This window comes from Ictalurus furcatus, chromosome 15 (genome assembly GCF_023375685.1).
Source record: "Ictalurus furcatus strain D&B chromosome 15, Billie_1.0, whole genome shotgun sequence".
Taxonomy (NCBI): domain Eukaryota; kingdom Metazoa; phylum Chordata; class Actinopteri; order Siluriformes; family Ictaluridae; genus Ictalurus; species Ictalurus furcatus.
Genome location: NC_071269.1, coordinates 15,452,782 through 15,472,344, shown reverse-complemented (window position 1 = coordinate 15,472,344; position 19,563 = coordinate 15,452,782). Strand labels below are relative to the sequence as shown.

At 37.6% G+C, this 19,563-nt stretch overlaps 1 protein-coding gene across 5 annotated transcripts; it reads right to left on the bottom strand.

Moving 5' to 3' along the window:
- Positions 1–529: 529 nt before the first annotated feature.
- Positions 530–19,338, bottom strand: znf362b (zinc finger protein 362b). Of its 5 annotated transcripts, none has more exons than XM_053643139.1 (9): positions 18,948–19,338; positions 17,166–17,230; positions 16,335–16,485; positions 16,033–16,176; positions 11,676–11,994; positions 11,118–11,342; positions 10,511–10,589; positions 9,783–9,941; positions 530–4,316 (listed from the first exon to the last, which is right to left on the bottom strand). In XM_053643139.1, the coding sequence occupies exons 2-9, from the start codon at positions 17,226–17,228 to the stop codon at positions 4,200–4,202; spliced, it is 1,257 nt and encodes a 418-aa protein (XP_053499114.1). In that variant the 5' UTR covers positions 17,229–17,230; positions 18,948–19,338; the 3' UTR covers positions 530–4,199. The 5 variants fall into 5 exon arrangements, with proteins under 5 accessions (XP_053499114.1, XP_053499111.1, XP_053499113.1 ...); XM_053643136.1 differs by having other exon boundaries at positions 531–4,316; positions 16,335–16,581; XM_053643138.1 differs by having other exon boundaries at positions 531–4,316; positions 16,033–16,137; positions 16,335–16,581.
- Positions 19,339–19,563: the final 225 nt, after the last annotated feature.

Here is a 19,563-nt window from a genome sequence, read left to right as displayed (position 1 = left end):
GAATACTATTATTTGATAATTTACAAAAATCATTATTTTATGATTTTTTTTTTTTTGTAATACTTTATGTTAAGGATCACTGAACTTGCATTGTACACTGCATTAGTTAACATTAACGAAACACAACCTTAATCATAATTAATTAAAGCAAGTGATAAAGATAACATTAATTGACATTTGTTTAAACGTTAATGTAATGCACCTACAGTGATGATTGTTTATTCAATTCATGATCAAAAATAAGTCCACGTGAATTGGCAAACATTTTATCACAGCATGTTCTGAAAACGTTCATAATTTATTCAACTCTGTGTTCAGGTGTAAATATTGGAACTTGCATTTCAGCTTCAGTTCTGAACTTTGCCAGTTTATTAAGGGTTTGGTTTACATTGCCCACTGTGGCCTTAATTTTACTCACTGATGAGCTAAAAAATGGTTTATGCAGGTTCTGAATATTTAACGTATTTCATTTATTTTTAAGCAGTTAAAATGTTCATTACTTTATATTGCTTATAGTTTATTAATGCTGAAGTACATGGGTTGTTCATGTAATCCAGTGCATTAAATAATGTCAGTTAAGTGAATGTTGAGTATTATCGTTATTTCTTTTGTACTTTTAAAAACAAAAACAGTGAACTTAATATTCTCCCGCAATGCTTTAAAGATGACCTTTCTTGCTACCTGAATGACCAGTCTAAGTAAACAAAAGTTTTAAGAAGTTATGTGAACACATATATAACAGTCTGAGTTTATTAAACAAGATAGATACAAAGTGTTCTTGACATTGATATTTTCTAAATTAAATCTCGCTGTATTGTCTGTGCATACTGAATTAAATCTTGGAGACCACAATGCAAGACAAATGAAATGTAATAACTTCCAGACATATATAACAATGTCATATATTTGTTAACAGTTAATAACAATTACTGTCAGAGAAGTCCATGCGGAAACATAAAAAAGGCTTAACACTGAATACTGAAAACGTCAACATGGGGGGTGAGGGGAAGAAATACAACCATCAAGGTGAATATTCAAGGTACAAATAAATGATAAAAAGAATGGATATTAAAAAACAATCAGTACTTACAGAGATAATCATCAATAACTGGAAATACAGATGGAAAAAAAAAAAGTACACTAGCTAAAGCTTGTAATTTGCACTATTAATGATGAATACATGGTATACTTTATAATAAATGTACACATCTCATTCATATAAAGAGATTTCGGCAAATGGACAACTGGCTAAAGTAATCTGGAGTCTGTTAAAGCCCCAGTTAGGATGTATGGATTTAGAGCTAAATAAAACCGGACTAATGTGCAAAAAAAAAAAAAAACACATCACAATCAGTGTCTGCCAGTCTGCTATGAGAAATGTGAAAACCAAAAAAGCCAGAACATACTGACTGGGGCTTTGATATGTAAACATGCTTGAGTTCCGTTGTACAGCTTTCTATTGAGGTTTTACACACAATGAGAACATTCTTTTAGGCCACAGACACACGGACATGGAATCAAACCAACACTTGAGCCTCTTCGTGATTAGGAATAGTTATATACTGTTTGCTCTCTTTATTAGAATGACAGAGATCATGTCACTGTAACAGACAAGTCACAGTCAAAAACATTACTCCTCTGCTGAGTTTTTAAACCTCAAAGAAATTAGGAAGCAACTTTGGGCTACTTAAGTTTTTTTTTTTTTTTTTAATTGACAATCTGTTGAATCAGTAAACTGAACAAATCCTTATTAAGACCATTGTAATTTTGGCCTATTGGAACATTGGAAGCAACAACTTATGAAACCTATACACATTTGAAATAATAAAGAACTTAAGGAGAACATTACACATTAATTACACTGATAAAAACTTTCTGGCAGTTACTTATGTTCTCGAATTAAACAGTATGAGCTTAACAAATGACTGGTATGGTATGACTGATGATTAAAAAAAAAGCCTGTAAGTGAAGTTGCTGCAGTGTTTGACAACGCAAATCACTTTGAGAAAACTATGAAACGTCAGGATTCTATAACTGCTTTACTGAACTAACAGTGTGACACACAAAATGTTTTGGTCATTTTATTTTACTGAATCAACTTCTATAAATTCATGTACTTCACAATAATTATTATTATTATTATTATTATTATTATTATTATTTAAAACCACCTTCATTTGCAAACAACCTCTATGGGTCCATGTTCAGGGGAATTTCTTGGAAAAATTAATACTGAATACTAAACATTTGCACTTTACACTAATCAGACATTATTTATACTTGATTAAAGCCAGGATGAGCTTTAACATACCTCTCCCCTATAAAGCTAGCTGTAAAGCAAATGTCTATTTCATTTATTTAATATTCAGGGAAACTGTGCTAATATTCATCAGAAAATTTGCGAAATACACTGGTCATACTAGGATTGTGGGTAATATGTTGTATGTAAATCTCTGTTGCAGCAAATTTAAATTGTAATCATACACATGTAATAGTCTATATTGTAGACAGTAACGTTTGCCCAGAGATTTTACTAGCACGCTGGGCAGCTGGTACAGGACAAATATACGCTCTTACATATCTCAACCGAAACAATCTAACTGAATGCCAAATATCGCAACGACTTTTTAAATTTACAATTACATTCTTATACGTACTTCATATTGTTTGAGCGACTCCCTTTTAATACTGTAGCTGCTTTTTAAAGAAGCATTTTTTGTACTCGTTCTGATTCAAAGTACATTGACAGCTAAATTACTGAATATATTTTTGAGCACATTACAATACACCTTCACTATGAGCCACAATAGCTGATCTTTTGAAACTAGACAAAACTTATAAAGCGTTTACAGGTGGATTTTTGCATCACTGGCATTTTCTATAAAGTTTAGGGATCAGTACTAGAAAGTCCAGCGCAGGGCTGCTGCTTTTTTGTCCTCAAATCCCCAATAATGACAATCATTTAAAAGACCCATGACTAGTTGCAGCTTCTCACTCATTTGTCAAGGTGCTTCTACATTACTCGTTTTTACAGGGATGAAGAAGAGTTCATGAGTATACACCCCTGACTTTTAACCACACCGTGTCAATACATCAGCCCATTTAATGGACAGTGTAATGTCATATGATGAAGTGCTAAAAATGATAGCTTTTCCTCACAACATTAGGATTGGCCTAAAGGACAGATCAGGAAATCAAACCAATTTCCATGACATTGCACAAAAAAAAAAGGATACATGGTACATCTGTGATGTAATTCATATAAGAGATTATTTTAGAGAGCATCTGGTCATACTGATGCTCTTTGTACATTTTCTATAGAACCTCCATAGAAAAATGCCTTTAAGAGATAGTATAAAAATAAAAGGAACTCTTACCACATAACCTTGGTGTACACCTACTACAATTTAGTTTATGAAATGTGGGTAAAATGGTTACGTAAGGTTTGTATGTAATAAAGAAAGCTAAAAACTGATCACCAAGTGTATCGCTGGTGTTCTCTGAACACACTGACATTGTTCCCACACATTAATCCCATTTCTAGGTCAAATCATCCCTTGCCAAGTTCACACACACCACAATATTTTATCAAGAAAAAAAATGATTAATATGTTACTTGTCATTTTTATCCCAATATCTGATATCTGTCTATCGATGGTTAAAAGAAACAAAGTGGAGGCACTGTCATATCCACACTAACACTAAACACATAACCCTGTAAAACCTGATGGTGCCATACTGTATGTAAAAAGAGACAGAAACTGACCAACACTAAAAGACTGTCAGCCCCAAAACAAGGCCTTACATCCTGTCTGAAAATTCAAACATTTAAGCTGAACCCCAAAGACTGGAAAGTGCTTAAAGCTTATCTTTGGATGCCTCCTAATACACCCTCAGTAACATAATATGAGAACAAACTAATGGAAAACGCTCTGTCGATCTGTTTCTGGAATGCATGTCAGTTAGACTAGTGTCCGAGGCGAATCAGCAGCAGACACCTGGTGTTGAGATGGCAGCCAGTCGAGCCGCTACACTAATTTTCACTAAACAGCTAAATAAAGCAAAGAGTATGGCAGACACAAGTGTCCTTTTCAGGACCGCAGTACTGTCTATTCCTTTGTCTTCTTTTTTTTCTAAACAGAAGAGCAGTCTGGCACACACAATAAGATGAGGAGGTAAAGGGAAGAGCAAAGCAAAGCTCAGATGAGAGAGACACGTATGGGGATACTGGGAGATTCTGTTCTCTGTGGAGAGTGGTGGCTAACCAGATGCTCCACCACTGTGTGTTTGGACATGTGCTTCATAAGGTAGGTCTCCTAAAAAAAAAAAAAAAAAAAGAGAGAGAGATAGAGGAAATGTAAGTTGCCTGTTTAGATCAAAACATGCTACAATTGCTGAAAGAGCTTTACAGCGTAAGTGAATAGTGATGCATTGCATTTCTGAAACAAGCACATAATTTTTTTTTATTAACCTTGAATATTGTTTACCTGCTTCTGAGAGCAGGGTTTGTTCAATCTATATAATTCTACAGTCATGTGAAAAAATAAGTACACCCCATGGAAATTATTGGCCTTTTTGACATATTTGGACAGGCAAACATTTGATCATCTTTGATACAGTGCATATTAATATAGGTGACATACTTGAACAAAATCATAAGGAAAATTTGCTTTTTCAATCATTTATTCAACAGAAATATCAATAGATATGATATTCATCTGTGAAAAAAGTAAGTACACCCTTGGCCTCAGAAGCTAGTATTCTCCCCTTTAACAGAAATAAGTTCTTGTAGGCGTTTTGCATAGTTGTCCACCAGTCTCTAACATCGGCTTGCTTGAATATTTGGCCACTCTTCCATGCAATATTCTTTCAGTTACAAGATGTTTGAGGTTATTATTGCATGTACTGCCCGTTTCGAATCCCCCCCCCAACATTTCAATGCATTCAAATCTGGTCTTTGACTAGGCCATTCCATAACCCTCCATTTCTTCTTTCTGATCCATTCCTTGGTGGATTTGCAAGTGTGCTTAATATCATTATCCTGTTGAAATGTCCACTTTTGGTCCAACTTTCAGACAGATGGTCTCACATTATCTTCAAGCACACTTTGATATGATGCAGAATTCATAGTTGAATCAATAAATGCAGGCTGTCCAGTCACTGAAGCAGTGAAGCAACCCCAAAACATAACATTTTCACCACCGTGCTTCACAGTTGGTATGAGATGCTTCTCCTGAAAAGCTGTCTTTGGACTGCACCAAACATGTCTGCTGTTACTGTGGCCAAACAACTCGATCTTTGATTTGTCTGTCCAGAGCACATTATTCCAAAAGGCCTGCTCTTTGCCTATATGCTCATTGGCAAACTGTAGTCTTGCAGAGGCTTTTTCCTGGCACGCCTCCCATGCAGGTCAAATTTGTGTAATCTCTTTCTGATTGTACAAGCATGCACTTCGACACCAACAGTTGCAAGACTTACTAGCAGATCCTGTGACTGAAATTTTGTGGTTCTTGGAGATTTCATTTTGCATCAGACGGTCTGCTCTTGGGTTGAATTTGCTGGCACGGCCAGTCCTGGTCATTTGAAATCTGCACCATTTGTAGACGATTTTCCTTACAGTGGAATGATGAATTTCTACTTGCCAGACTAGGCATAGGCATCCACAACCTTTTTTCTGAAGGCCATACAGAACTCTTTAGATCTTGGCATGATGCCACCACAGTCCTCTATAGCAAAGGGAACACCAGACACTAGATGTGAGAGGGGTATAAATAAGACAGGTTCCACTCGCACAACTTAAGCAGGTTCTAAATGTCAATTTTATGTGTCATTTGATACAATGCATCAACTTTATTAATAGGCACTGTTTCAAAGAGGATCAAATGTTTGCTTTACCAAATATGTAAAAAAAAAAATCCAACAATTTCCATGGGGTGTCCTTATTATTTCAAATGACTGTATATAAACACTTGACATTTTCTGAGGTTCACAAAGTTCTGAGACAGTAGCAATGTTTCCATCGAGTTTGTGTGGTAAAATTAAAATGCATTAAAAACCTTTCTGCTGGTGGCTCGCTTCCATTTAATAACTGCTTTTTAATTTAAAAAAAAAGTTTATGTAAAGACGTCATTTCCTGCAGCAGCCTGCCGTTACATAAGTTCTACTTCGTCAGTAAAAGAGTCTCCATCCTCTGTTAAGAACCTTTCTAATAGTATTTCGCAACATTTCTTGGTTTACCTCCCAGAACTATGGAAGTGCACAGCACCCAACTATTCTTTCAGGAGCGCATCTCTACTGCAGGCCTGCTGAACACATGTGCTCTCACGAACTGCCTCATGAGACCAGTTTGTCACTTAATTGGTGAGTAACTGGCATTTCGCTGAGCTGGGGTGAGTTACTGTACATGTTGCAGACATGAGCAACTCTTGAAGCAATGGGCAGATTTATTGAACATTTGGTTGGAGCAAGTAAAATCCATCTACTCCAATCTGGACAGTGGATAGCTGACCCCTAGGTTATGGAGTTTCTATTGCAAAAAACTTCAGATAGGATCAAATCATTCAGACACTCTGTGTCATCATCACTGGGGATAGACTGTGTGCCCACAATGTACCATCCATAAGCTGGCAGAGGTGCCACCAAATTCCCTCTACACTTTCCTTGGGATTTTGCTATTAACATGCTGCCAGAGACCTTTATGAAGGGATTCATTTGGACTTCAGTGTTGGCCATCTTCTTTTTCATTGAGAAAAAGGATGGGGGACTCCAGCTGTGCATCGAGAGTACAGAGTAGAGCTCGACTGACTGATTGGTTTTGTTGATTAATCAACACAATAACCGATTGCTCGTACTATCGGTTAACTGCAAAAATGCGTTGTGGGAGCAGCTGAGAAGAGTCCGCTGGCATTATACAGTATGAGAAAGGTGAAATAAAAACTATCACTGCCAAATTTTGGTGTGTTAATTGAAGTGTTTTTTTAAATTCATTTTGGAAGTCTTTTATTTGGAGTTTTACTAGTTGTTCAGTTTTGATGTATATCTTTTATTTACTTTAATATGTATTTCATAAAAAACGTACAGTACATTTTCATGGTACAGTCAGTACTGTTTATTTTTGTAATAAAGTTCAGAAATATTTGAGTATACGAGTGTTATGTTTTCATTCAGTATCAATTTTGAAAACTATTGGTTGATTAATCGGTTATCGGCAGGAACTGCCCAACTTAGTTGTTAATCCACTATTCTTCGACCTCCACTACAAAGTACTGAACCAGGTCACCAAAAGGTTCATTATCCCTTGCCTATTTTGACAGCAGCACTGGAACAGTTTCCTGGTGCCAGAGGTTTCAAAATACCTGTGGAAGTCTGCCTTCTCCACAGCCATGGAGCACTATGAATACCTTGTGATGCCTCTTGGCTTGACCAAAATTCCAGCTGTTTTCAACTTATTTGTCAAGCAAGTGTTCTGCTTTGTACAGAATGCAGCACCAAACACAGGTTGAGGCAGTCAGCTCTGAAACCATTTTGAGAAACAGATGCAGATCCACCCACTTTTTTGTAGTGGTTTACATCTATGACATCATTCTTACAACCTGGAGTAGTACTTAGGTCATGAAAAGTTCACACTGACCACAGGCTGTGCATCAACCTTTGAGGAGACCTTTGTGCAGGCAGTGCTGAGCACTGTGGCCTCAGCTCTCTGATCATAGCAGTATTGTACAGTCATACATGTTGTTTCTTATTGACTTACTAAATATGTTACTTCTGAGGAAAAGGTTCCCAATGGTTTTGTCTTTCCACTACCATTCTGGTTTTACATTGTTCAAATAAAACTCTTTATAGCTAATTAAACTGTAAGCCTCATTACAAAAATTCTCTCAAGTACTGTCAAGTTAGCTCACATTATCTAGATGACTTAGTAGGGAAGATTACGAAGACTTGATTATTATAACCTAAAAGTCTTTCAGACACCAGACATAAAGGATGATTATGAAAGATTTATGGACATGTTCATATAGGGCTGCACAATTAATCGAATATCGATCGCAATTACGATTTTGACTGCCCACGATTAAATGAACATAATCGAGTGCGATATTAACGTTTAAAGTTCGTCCTCTGCTAAAACTCTGCTGCAGATCAAATCAAGCGCTTCCTATACTTACAGCCTATCACCATAGAGCGGCGCAGGGATGACGTCATTTTGTAGTGTCAAAACCCCGAAATGGCGTTAGCATTTTAGCGCTGGAGCTGCCATCCTCGCTTCAAGCTCCAGCGCTTTGCGCAAGGAGAAATCATGACATTAACATGATGCTAAATGGCACTACAGAGTTTGTCAGGGACATTAAACGTCATCACGCTGAACGGGAAAAAACTTTGCAGATAAACTCAGGGCTCTACTGTGAGACCATTTCACTCGCATTTGTGACTGAAAAGTATTTCGTGCGACTGTGAATAAATATTTATTCGCACTGGTACGAGTGACCTGTTTGGAGTTGTATACTACAATCGGAATAAAAACTACAGGAAGTCCAAAATACATCTACACCAAGCAACAGTTACTTTCACACTGCTTTTCATCTCCTCAGTCAACTGAACAAGTGTGTAAATACTGCAGAGAAGCCATTATGATGACGAGCAACTCTGTACATCATGTGCTTCAACTTCCTGATCTCACAAACTGCCATCTTTTATTGATCCCGCAAAATGACCTGAACTTGCACCTGCTCGTGTAGACACAGCGGCTTCGGGCTGAGTAAATTAATAATAATGCTAACGCTACAAGGTGGGTTTAATTCAAACTTCTTTTTAAAAAAATTCCTCACCAATCATAATCAAGAGTAGCAACTGTTCAGTCTGTAAACATACAGTACACTGCAGCTCTCCATTCACTAACTCTAATTCACCTCATTTAAACTCACGGTTGCCAGATATCACTACAAAACTCAAATCCAGTTTCCATGTGTTGATTTAACCCCCCCCAAAATATTATCAGCAGACATGGACACTGTACTGGGGGAACCAATCTAAAACTGATAAACAAACAAAAATAAAACTACTAAAATGTAAAGACAGAAAATGTGCTTAGTTATAAATAAATCATTTAATATAAAAAATGTATATAATAACAACGCCATTAAATATAAATAAAATGAGAAATGAAATAATATTTAATTACTATGGGTTGCATTTAATATCAATTTGACCTTAAGTTTAGTTCGCTATTTCCTTAGAAAGCTAATAGGCTTTTTCCTAATATGGATCATTTTTGTGTTAGTCTACTTTTAATTAGGACTCTCTATTGTTTTTAAGATATTTAAAAATAAATATATTATGCTTGTTTACTTATCAATTAACCAACAGTATCTCATTGCTATTATTTTAACTCAATTAACAGTGACCACAAGCAGAGAGCTTACATTTAACTGTTTATGACAGACCTCCTGATTAAAGTTTAAACAAAAAGCAGTAAAGATTAGGTACATTTATGAATATGTTGAAAACGTCCACTCAGAATTAGCTTAAATCAGCTACCTGGATAACAAAACCTATGAGATCAAAAACATGCCTTCTGTGGTGTGAAACCTGCAGACAGACCTTAGCCTTCTAGGCTGCTTTGAGCTACTCCAATCAGACAATTATTTTACTGTGGAGTGTAGTATAGTGCATATAACACTGCACTGTACAGTAACACTGCTTAGGACATTCTAATTCTTTGACACTTCATGCAAGGTTTTTTATCCCATATCCCTGCTTGCAGAGGTATGTAGATGGTTACTCACTGATGTGTATGCGCGGCCACACATACTGCAGCAGTAGGCTTTAGCGTTTTTCACGGCATGGGCTGACAGGTGGATCTGTAGGGAGGCCGAGTCTGTGTAGGCACGGTAGCAGTTCGGGCACTTGTACGGCTTGTCTTTGTTATGTTGCCTCTGATGGGACTAAGCAATAAGAGGAACACATGTCTGGCATTTAAAAGAAAACAGATAATAGCAAAACAAGCATTCATGCTAGCACATTCATTTGGCTCTATAGTGTTGGGCATACTAGGGAAACACTGTTCGGTAATTAATCTCTTTAATTAAGTACCTTTTCAATGATGGATGTGATAAATGTTGGCTGACAAACAATGTATACCCAAATATGGGTGACAGCCAGTAGTTATAGCTGATAAAGTAGGAACGAGGTGTATACCATAAAAGAACTACTACTGTTTAGTTCACATAAAAAAAAAAGATTATACATACATTATATTATATATATATATATATATATATATACACACACACACACACACACACATATATACACACACACATACATACTCATCGGACCTTTCTATTTCCATTAGGCCTATCAAAACTTCTATATCTATCAAAAAGACAATTTTTCATATTCCATTCCCATTCTTACTATTCCAAGTCTAAATTAGTCTACAGTCAGTCCCTCTTTCTTCCTAATCTTCAACTAATTGAGTCACACTCAGATTTTTTTTTCCTGTTATACTCACCTGTAAATTCGACAGCTGTGTGAATGCTTTTTCACATCCAGGATGGCCACACTTATAAGGTCTGTCCCCAGTATGAATCCTATATAATGTAATAACCAAAAATAAATTAGTCATCTTGATACCAAACGAATTGGGAAATAAATGCACAGCAACTCTAGATTTGTTTAAGAACAGATGTAGTTTAATGTGTGCACAAGAAAGCAGATTGTTATGAAGTATAAACAAATGATCTCAAGACACTAGTGGAATCCTTACCTGGCAGAGTTGGTGCTGTTATTAAGCAGAGGAGAGGCACAACCAAGTATTAGGGAAGAAGTGCGACTTTTGTTTGTCCAGGGAGCTTATTATGCCCATAGTGATCCATTTGAGAAGGCATATAGCAGCTTCATCACCAGGTTAATTAGTATTAAAATGTTTTTAAAGTGGTTTGGTACCTTGGTACTATTTCACTAAAGTACTTTTGTGTAACCCCAAAAGAAAAAGAAAAACTTTCCTTTGAATTCTGAACTTGATATTGTGACAGGCTATAAACACTAAGGATGCAGTACCCTTATGTACTGCTCATCATTTGGGGTTCAGTGGAGGGGGTTTTATCAAGATTACTGACCTGGTATGCTGTTGCAGGTGAGAGAGCTGGCGGAAAGAGTTCTCACAGTAGGAACAGTGGTAAGGTTTGATTCCTAAGTGAATCCGCAGGTGTTGAGCTAGATACGAAGCATTGGCAAAAGACTTGGAACAGTGAGGACACTTATGCGGTTTGGCCTCCGTGTGGGACTTCGAATGGATCTGCATCTCTGACTTGTTGAAGAAGGTGAGTGGACATACTTTACACCTACACAGAATAGACACAGACAAAAGTCAAGCAAGTGCTACATTTACAGGGAAACACAGTAATTATAGTGATACATTACGTGTGACACAGTAGTCAGAAACAAACTACACTGTCATTTTTATAATGAGAAAACAACCACTATATTTGCATAAAAATTATAATATCTATTCACTAAAAATAAATAAATGTTATATTGGAAATCAGAGTTGTCAGTAAAGCATGTCATCTAAAATATCTATGAGTACTAGACATTCTGTTAATCAGCAAGTTGGTAAAATATTACTAAATGTACAGATGCCCAGTAAAGACCATACACCCCATTAATGTTCAGACCTGTAAGTTTTCCCCTCTTTGGCGATGGTGACTGACTGGTCGGGGCCAGATGCCAGAATTGGGTAGGGCACTACCAGCAGGGGGCCTGTGGTATTCTCTGCTTTGATCTTCTTGCGTCCACGTAAGGGTTTGGGCTGAGGCCCCAGCATACCTGCCAAGCCTGCGTTCTTCACCTGATCTATGCCAGGGGCACTGGCCAGGCCTGAGATGACATTCAAAGAGGATGCTGCTCCTAGTCGGCTCTGACTGCTGGATGTGGTGGTGGATGTCATGGCCTGTGAAGTGCTGTGACTGTCTGCACGAGAAGTAGGTACCAGACCTGTATTTGAACAAGTGGAATATATTTAGGGATTTGCTATTTAAACATGGCTGTCTGCTGTTAGCTATTAATAGAAGTAATAGCTAACAGTATCAGAAATGCTGTTAATAGAAGTAATAGAAGTAAATGCTGTTAATGGTTGTAATAGCTAACAGTATCAGAAATACTTCCTTGCTCAGAATCACAATTTGTATATGGTTCTTAACTTAGCTAAGTTTTCCAGAAGACATCAACTATTTCCATAAAGCCACTTGTGGTGAGGTATAGCCACTCACCTATTTTTTTTTTTAATTACCCATCTATTTACAGTCCCCTCTGAAACCATTGGAATGGCAAGGCCAATTCATTTGTTTGTGCTGTACATCAAAAGACATTTGGGTTTGAGATAAAAAAAAAATGGATATGAGATAAGAGATTAGGATTTCAGCTTTTATTTCCTGTTATTTACATCCAGAAATGTTAAACAACATAAAACATAGAATCTTTTGTATCAGACCACCCAATTTTTAGGTGAGAAAAGTATAGGAACAGGTAAGTATTTAAGTAAATTAAAGTAAATAACACTTAATATTTGGTTGCATATACCTTGCTTGCAATAACTGCATCAAGCCTGCGAGTCACTGACATCACTAAATTGGGTTCTTCTTTTATGATGCTTTTCCAGGCTTTTACCCCAGCCTCTTTCACTTGTTGTTTGTTTCAGGGGTTCCTCTCTTCAGTCTACTCTTCAGGAGTTGAAATGCATGCTCAGTTGAGTTAAGGTCTGGTGATTGACTTGGCCAACCTAAAACCTTCCACTTTTCCCCTTTATAAAGTCCTTTGTTGTGTTGGCAGTGTGTTTTAGATCATTGTCTTGCTGCATGATGAAGTTCCTCCCAATTAATTTGGATGCATATCTCTGTAAATTGGCACACAAAATGTTTCTGTATACTTCAAAATTCATTCTGCTGTTACCATCATGAGTTACATCATCAATAAAGACTAGTGAGCCCATTCCAGAAGCAGCCACGCAAGCCCAGGCCATGACACTACCTCCACCATGTTTAACAGATGAGATTGTATTGTTCATGTTTTGGATAATGAGCAGAACCTTTTTTTCTCCACACTTTGGCCTTTCCATCACTATGGTAGAGGTTAATCTTGGTTCCAGAATTTTGTGGCTCATCTCCGTATTTCTTTGCGAATTTCAATCTGGCTCTCACAGTGTTTGTCTTCAGTGGTTGTTGTTTTCCTTGGACGACCCAAAAGTCTGTTGCTCAGTACACCAGCGGTTTCTTTCTCAGGACACTCCAAATTGTTGTATTGGCTATGTCCAATGTTTCTGCAATGCCGCTGATTGATTTTCCCTCTTTTCTCAGCTTCAAAACGGCTTGCTTTTCCCCCCACAGACAGCTCTCTGATCTTCATGTAGGCTTATCCTTTTTAACAACAAATGCAGTCTTCACAGATGAAACTGAAGGCTAAAACCAAGAGTAGAGGTTCAGAGCTATTTATTGTTTAAACAATCAATGTAACAGCACACATCTGGATAACAATAAACACCTACCCTTCACATGTTCCAATATTTTTGCTTGCCTAAAAATTGGGTGGTCTGATACAAAATGTGCAATTTTCTATGTCGTTTACCACATCTACATATAAAAACCAGGAAATAAAATCTGAAATTCTAAACTCTTCTCATATTCATCTTTTGATCTCAAACTCAAATGTCTTCAGTAAAAACAAACAAATTAGCCTTATTGTTCCAATAGTTCCAGAGGGGACCGTATGCATATATTTAACTATTGCAAAACATGTCACTGTAAGAAGGTTTGTAAATACAAACTTTGAAGTATGTAGGGTTGAGGGGTTTCATGTACATATTTACAGATTGTGGATTCCTTGCCTTTTTGTTGTCTGATTTTTTGGGGGAACCAATAAGTAAAGCAGTTTATTATTGAAGTAATTTTAAACAGAAGATCAAGACTAGTAATATAACATTATGTGGAGGTGAAAGGATTAAGATGGAGTATTGCCTCTTTCTCAGAGAAAAGTAGTCTTAAACATCAATTTTAGATGGAAAAAAGTATGGTCAACTGTGTATAGCCCAGTAACATCACACCCAATTCACTATGAACCAAAAGTAGGTCAGGAGTTGAGGTGTAATGGCCTTCCAAAACTTTCAGACCCCATTTATAGCTGGTCATTTCATTCATCTTAGGTCTCAGGATTATAGCTGGATTACATCATGTTAAGGGAGAATTAGTGCAGGGGGATGAAATGAAAGCATGTGCATATCACTGATGCATTTGGCTAAGGCCAATGTCATGAGCAGGGCTACCCCATAAGACAAATGTCTTTTAAATCAATAAATGCCTTAAATCAATATTCTCTATGCCCTCAAATGTCTGCTTGAACAATGCTTCCAGCACCAAGGACAGGTCACAAATAAGCTGCCTAGGGACTGGCAAAGAATGGTGGACTCCTTCTAAATATCTGTAGATGAGGGGATGCTAACACATGGCAGCATTATTGAACTGGCATGCAGAAATGGGTGACATGTAGACCTTAATGGTAGACAAGGATGTACTATTGTCCATAAGATCGTGTAGAAAAGATACTGTCAGACTGAGCACTGATAAGACACAAGCAGGGAGTCTTACCTGGTGACACACTATTTCTAAAACACCTGCCACTTCCAGCCTTATAGTGGATGAGGCCCTTGCATTATCATGGGGGAACCCAAATGCCTGACCTGTCCAGATTCCATCAAAATAGGAAGATTTCATAGTAAACTAAATTTTGCAGCCTCTGGTTATTGTTTTGACCACCCATTTGGGAAATCATATAGCTTGTTGTCTAAAAGTTTTCCAGCCAGAGCTGGAGGCTGGTGGGAGTGATCTATGCAGGCAAAGTGGTCATAGAAATAGACAACAATCTATTCATCATGGTGACACACTGAGCTGCTGATTTGCCTGCAGGAGATGATTTATTACACTGAAAACCTTTAGGCCATAGCCTAAATCAAGGTGTAATGTTGTACCAATAAGTGTGCAAACACTGCTTGTGTACATCTCATCAAGTCTCACTTTCGCATGAGAGTACTCAGCACCTGGAAACAGACAGCATGGGCTAATACCTATTACCACTCTTGTGCTGTAACCCCAGTGAACAAATGATGGGTGTCCATGGGTGGGGAGGGCCTCTCCCCACAGATTGAGGCTTTCCTCTTTTTTTTTATAGGCCAGAATGAAAAAATAAACTTATACCTATGGGGAGTCCACATAAACAACAGACAGGCCTCTTTCTCTTTGGGTAAGAGGGGTGGATTTTGGGGTTTTATTCACAATGGCAAATGACATCTTACCCCAAGTCCCCAGGAGTTTGCCGTCATACTGCTGTTACTTTGAGGCGCATGACAATGGTTTCCAGTTGGGTAGCTTCCTCAGCATGTTTTAGCTCCATACAAGAAAAGCAAAAATGACATGAATCCCTCTCTGTGATAAGAGCACTGCATTAAGCTGAATTGCCTCACTAGGTCTCAAAGACCTTAAACAGTGCCATGCTATAGTGGAAGCCTGCTAGCTGTGACAGACAAGCAGGTACCCGTGTCAGTGTGGAAACAATGGGGCAAAACTAGGCAGGTAGCCTGTAATTACTAGTTCAGTCAGCAAGTGGCTAGCAGGCTAAGCAAATCTGCTAGAATTTCTCATTTCAATGATGATCACACGTAGTGGAGGCTGGTGTGGCCTCTTATGGACACTCTGAAAGCCATGGAGGAAATGTGGTACAACAAGAGAGTAATATTGAGGTTGTGAGAAACAAATGTTTACTGAGAGAAGTGGGCATGGTCAGGTTTTATATGCCTGCAGTCAGGACAGGCCCTTCCTCAGCATTGGATACACGCTCCTGTCAGGCAAGCCAGATTCGGTGCTATTGGAAGCTTCTATAGAGATCAGGTACAGATGTCCCTCCCATAGGTGGATCTTAAAGAGAAGATGATGGAAGAGAACTGAAGTAAACAAATCTGACTGTATAATTTAAAAGGATGGTCTATACCTGAACGATGGTTTGCTCTAACAGCCTGATCCACAGCTTGGCGCATGTGCCAGTCTTCCCATAATCCTTTAGCCTTCACAGCTGACTTGTCGTCCATGGTCACCTCTTGATCACCAGAAAGAAAATCACCACCCATTATCACTGCTGGTAACATATCCACATTTAAATACATGAAAAATATAACATGCAGCATCCAATGGTTCTGTATTATATAGCACCTACACACCACAGATTCTGTGTCCTAAATCCACAAACCCACTCTACACTAAGGATGTCAAAGTGCCAAACATCATGTTCAGTACCTGGAACACTACTGGAGGCTGGGCGGGCATGCAGGGCGACATCGGGTTGGGTTGAGTTGTGGGCTTGCAGGCTCGGAACTTGCTGCAGTTTGGGGATTGGCATCATGTGCTGCGCAGCGTCGGAGGGTTGTGAGGCCACCAGCAGCGTCTGCTGAGAGGGAACAGTGGTGGGTGGCAAATGCGCAGGTCTGATCTTTTCTGCCATCAGCTGCTCTTTGATCTTGTCGATTAGTACCAGGTTATCCAGCTGTAAGAATCATTGGTTATGCTCAAACTGGGGACATTATTTGAAGGGGAAGAAAAAAAAAAAGAAAAAAAAGAAAAGAAAAGAAAAAAACCACTACTGAGATCTAGGGTCATATAATAGAAGGTCTTTAGTAACATTGCATATGTATGCAAGTTATAATGGAACTGGCATGTGTTTTGCAATATCCATTATGGTTTACTGTAGGACGATCCAAAATAGTAGCAGCTGATAAGAAAGCAGATGGCAGAATATAACATAAAAGTCTCAAGTAAACAGAACATAATATACCCATCAGGTGTTTATTTGTTGTACTATAGAAATTCTTCTTATAGTAACTTTTACTAATGAGATTAATTCATATATAATAGGTAGTGTATTAGTCACACAAAGGTGAGTTCATGGGATTATAACTGACTAAATATGTAATACATAGTTGATTTATCATCATATGAAATTGGATTATTAAATCTCTATTAACATTTGTTTTGTGACCTTTGAAGAACAGACCAATGACAAAAATGAATGGTGAAAATTTGACTTGCAAGTGCAAGCTGAAATTATACATTCCAAAGGTAATGTCTCACCTGAGCAGGCATGGATGGAGGTGGTGGCCAGAAATACGGATTATTGAATCGAGGCTCAGCCATGCCTTTAAAGGAAGCAAAGTACAACATTTTAAAACAAGCTAAATTTCATAGTGCACAATGAGGACAAAAGAAAGCTAATTCATGAAGACAAATTGGCATTAATCCATATTGTTTATATGTCCTAAGTAGGATTTTACCCTGCAAAAATTAATAAATTATTATTTTTTTTTGCACCAACAAAAATTAATCTTTAACATCTAAATTTCTCTATGAATCATGTAACAGCAAAGATTAGATTTTGTTTAAAAGTAATCCGGGTTGCATTCAAGCCATCATTTAATCCTGGTTTGAGTTGATCAGTAAACCCAGATTAACTATTTCTTTTTCTCAATAACTTCAGGTTTATATACTAGTTAGAAATTCATTTTAATCTTGCATCACATTCCAAAACAGCAGTGATGAATGATGAATTTCTGGAAAATTACTTCTTACATATTTTGTATTTTAGTTAGTTTTTTTTTAATTATAAGATAGGAAAAAGGATTGGTAATGATCCATCTCAAGTGTGACACTGAAATTAAATCCCAGATTAAGCTTTTAATCAAAAAGTCAAAGTTCTGATCAGGAATTAATGTTTTAATCAGAAGTTAAGGTTTTAAATAGCAGTTTACTAAGCCTGGTTGTGTAACTGGTGCATAAAAATAATGATAATAATAATAATAAAAAGATGAATATCAGCAAATTGTTTGTTTAATTTAATTCCTGATGGTGCAACTGGTCCAAACTAGTACTGCACAATACGGACAAAATCCCTAATATCACAACCGTGATATTGCTTGTAACACAACAGTCAGCATTTGATGTGAGATGAATAAAGAGTTTCCTGTGTTATTTGACCATCATAAATAAATGCAATAGACCCCATAAAAACATTCAACTGAAATATAATCACCATTATATTTAAGTGTTGTGCAAAACTTCAAATGCCAAAACCTGAGTAAATGACTTACAAATGACATCTGACAAATGACATGTGCAGTATTGACTGTTTATGAGGGGGGAAAAAATCTACAATTTCCAAGAATTCTGACCAACAGATGCTCACTCATAGAGCAGACTAACAATAAAACTTAAACCGTGTACATTTTGACGTGGATGCCGTATAAAAGTTGCATAACTTTCTTCAGTAGTGTTTGGGAATACTCATTAATGACCAGGTCAACGGTGATGGGTTAAAAACTGATGCGGGCCTCCTCGATGCCTCCTCACACTTTTACCAAAAAAATCAGACAAAAGAAAAAAAAAATGGCAGCCCGTCTTATTTTCATATGGAACGGCGCCATATTTCACACACCCTTCACATTTTACACTGGGTCTATGTTTAACAACGACAACATACAAAGTGCTAATGTGTGTATTTGTTTACACAGATTTGCACCTTTGAATTGCCCGGCCCCTTTGAAAAAAAAAAAAAAAAAATGACACTTCCTACAACAATCATGCCGTGCAGAAAATGGCTTACAAACGCTGCGCCGTGCTCACAGCTGGAATTTGACACCGTCCTCGCTAACGACTGCTTTATAACGCTGCATAGTGAAATGTGCACAGAAATATTTTACAGCTGCAGACCGAGCGCGTTCGCATAATGACATTTGGGGGCATATTTAGCATGCCTATGCCCAGATAAAAGACAAGCCATCTTCGCCGGGAAGGCTTTCGTGACAATGAAACTGTCCATCGGGGATAGGGAAAGGAGGAGTGAAAACGTTGCACACAAACCTTGTGTTCGGACTGCAGTTTCCCTCGCAGGAGAAGCTTAATAAAACCTAAAAGACCTCGGTGTTCTTTCTGTGTGCTTCCACGCTGCAGCGCTTCCGGGTCGCCCAGTGTTCACTTCTGGTGCTTCCCACAGAGCCGCTAACACTCCCAGAGTGTAGAACATACAGCGTGTGTGCTAACGAAGAGCAGAGCCATTCCTGAAATTCACACTAATGCTCCAGATCCAGTGCTACAAGCCTTCTGCAATGATTAAACAAAAAATGATTAAACTAAACACATCAATAAGGCATGGGGAAGCTAAAAGTGTTCAGATAAACGAGTTAATTTGTTTAAATAATGGAGTTTAAGAAATCTAAAATATTAAATTGTGAAGCATGTGAGGGCTTTTGTAATAATCTATTACAAATGGGGAACAGTATTACAAAAGGTGCAAACATTCACCGATGCTCAAGAATGCAACATTAAGACCCGGGGGGGGGGGGGGGGGGTGTATAAACTTTTCAACAGGATGATCGGTGTAAATTATTATTTTGTTTAAAGATCTTATATTTTACATTTAGTACTGTCCTTCAGAAGCTACATAAGATATTTATATTTTTCCAAGAAGGCAAAATAA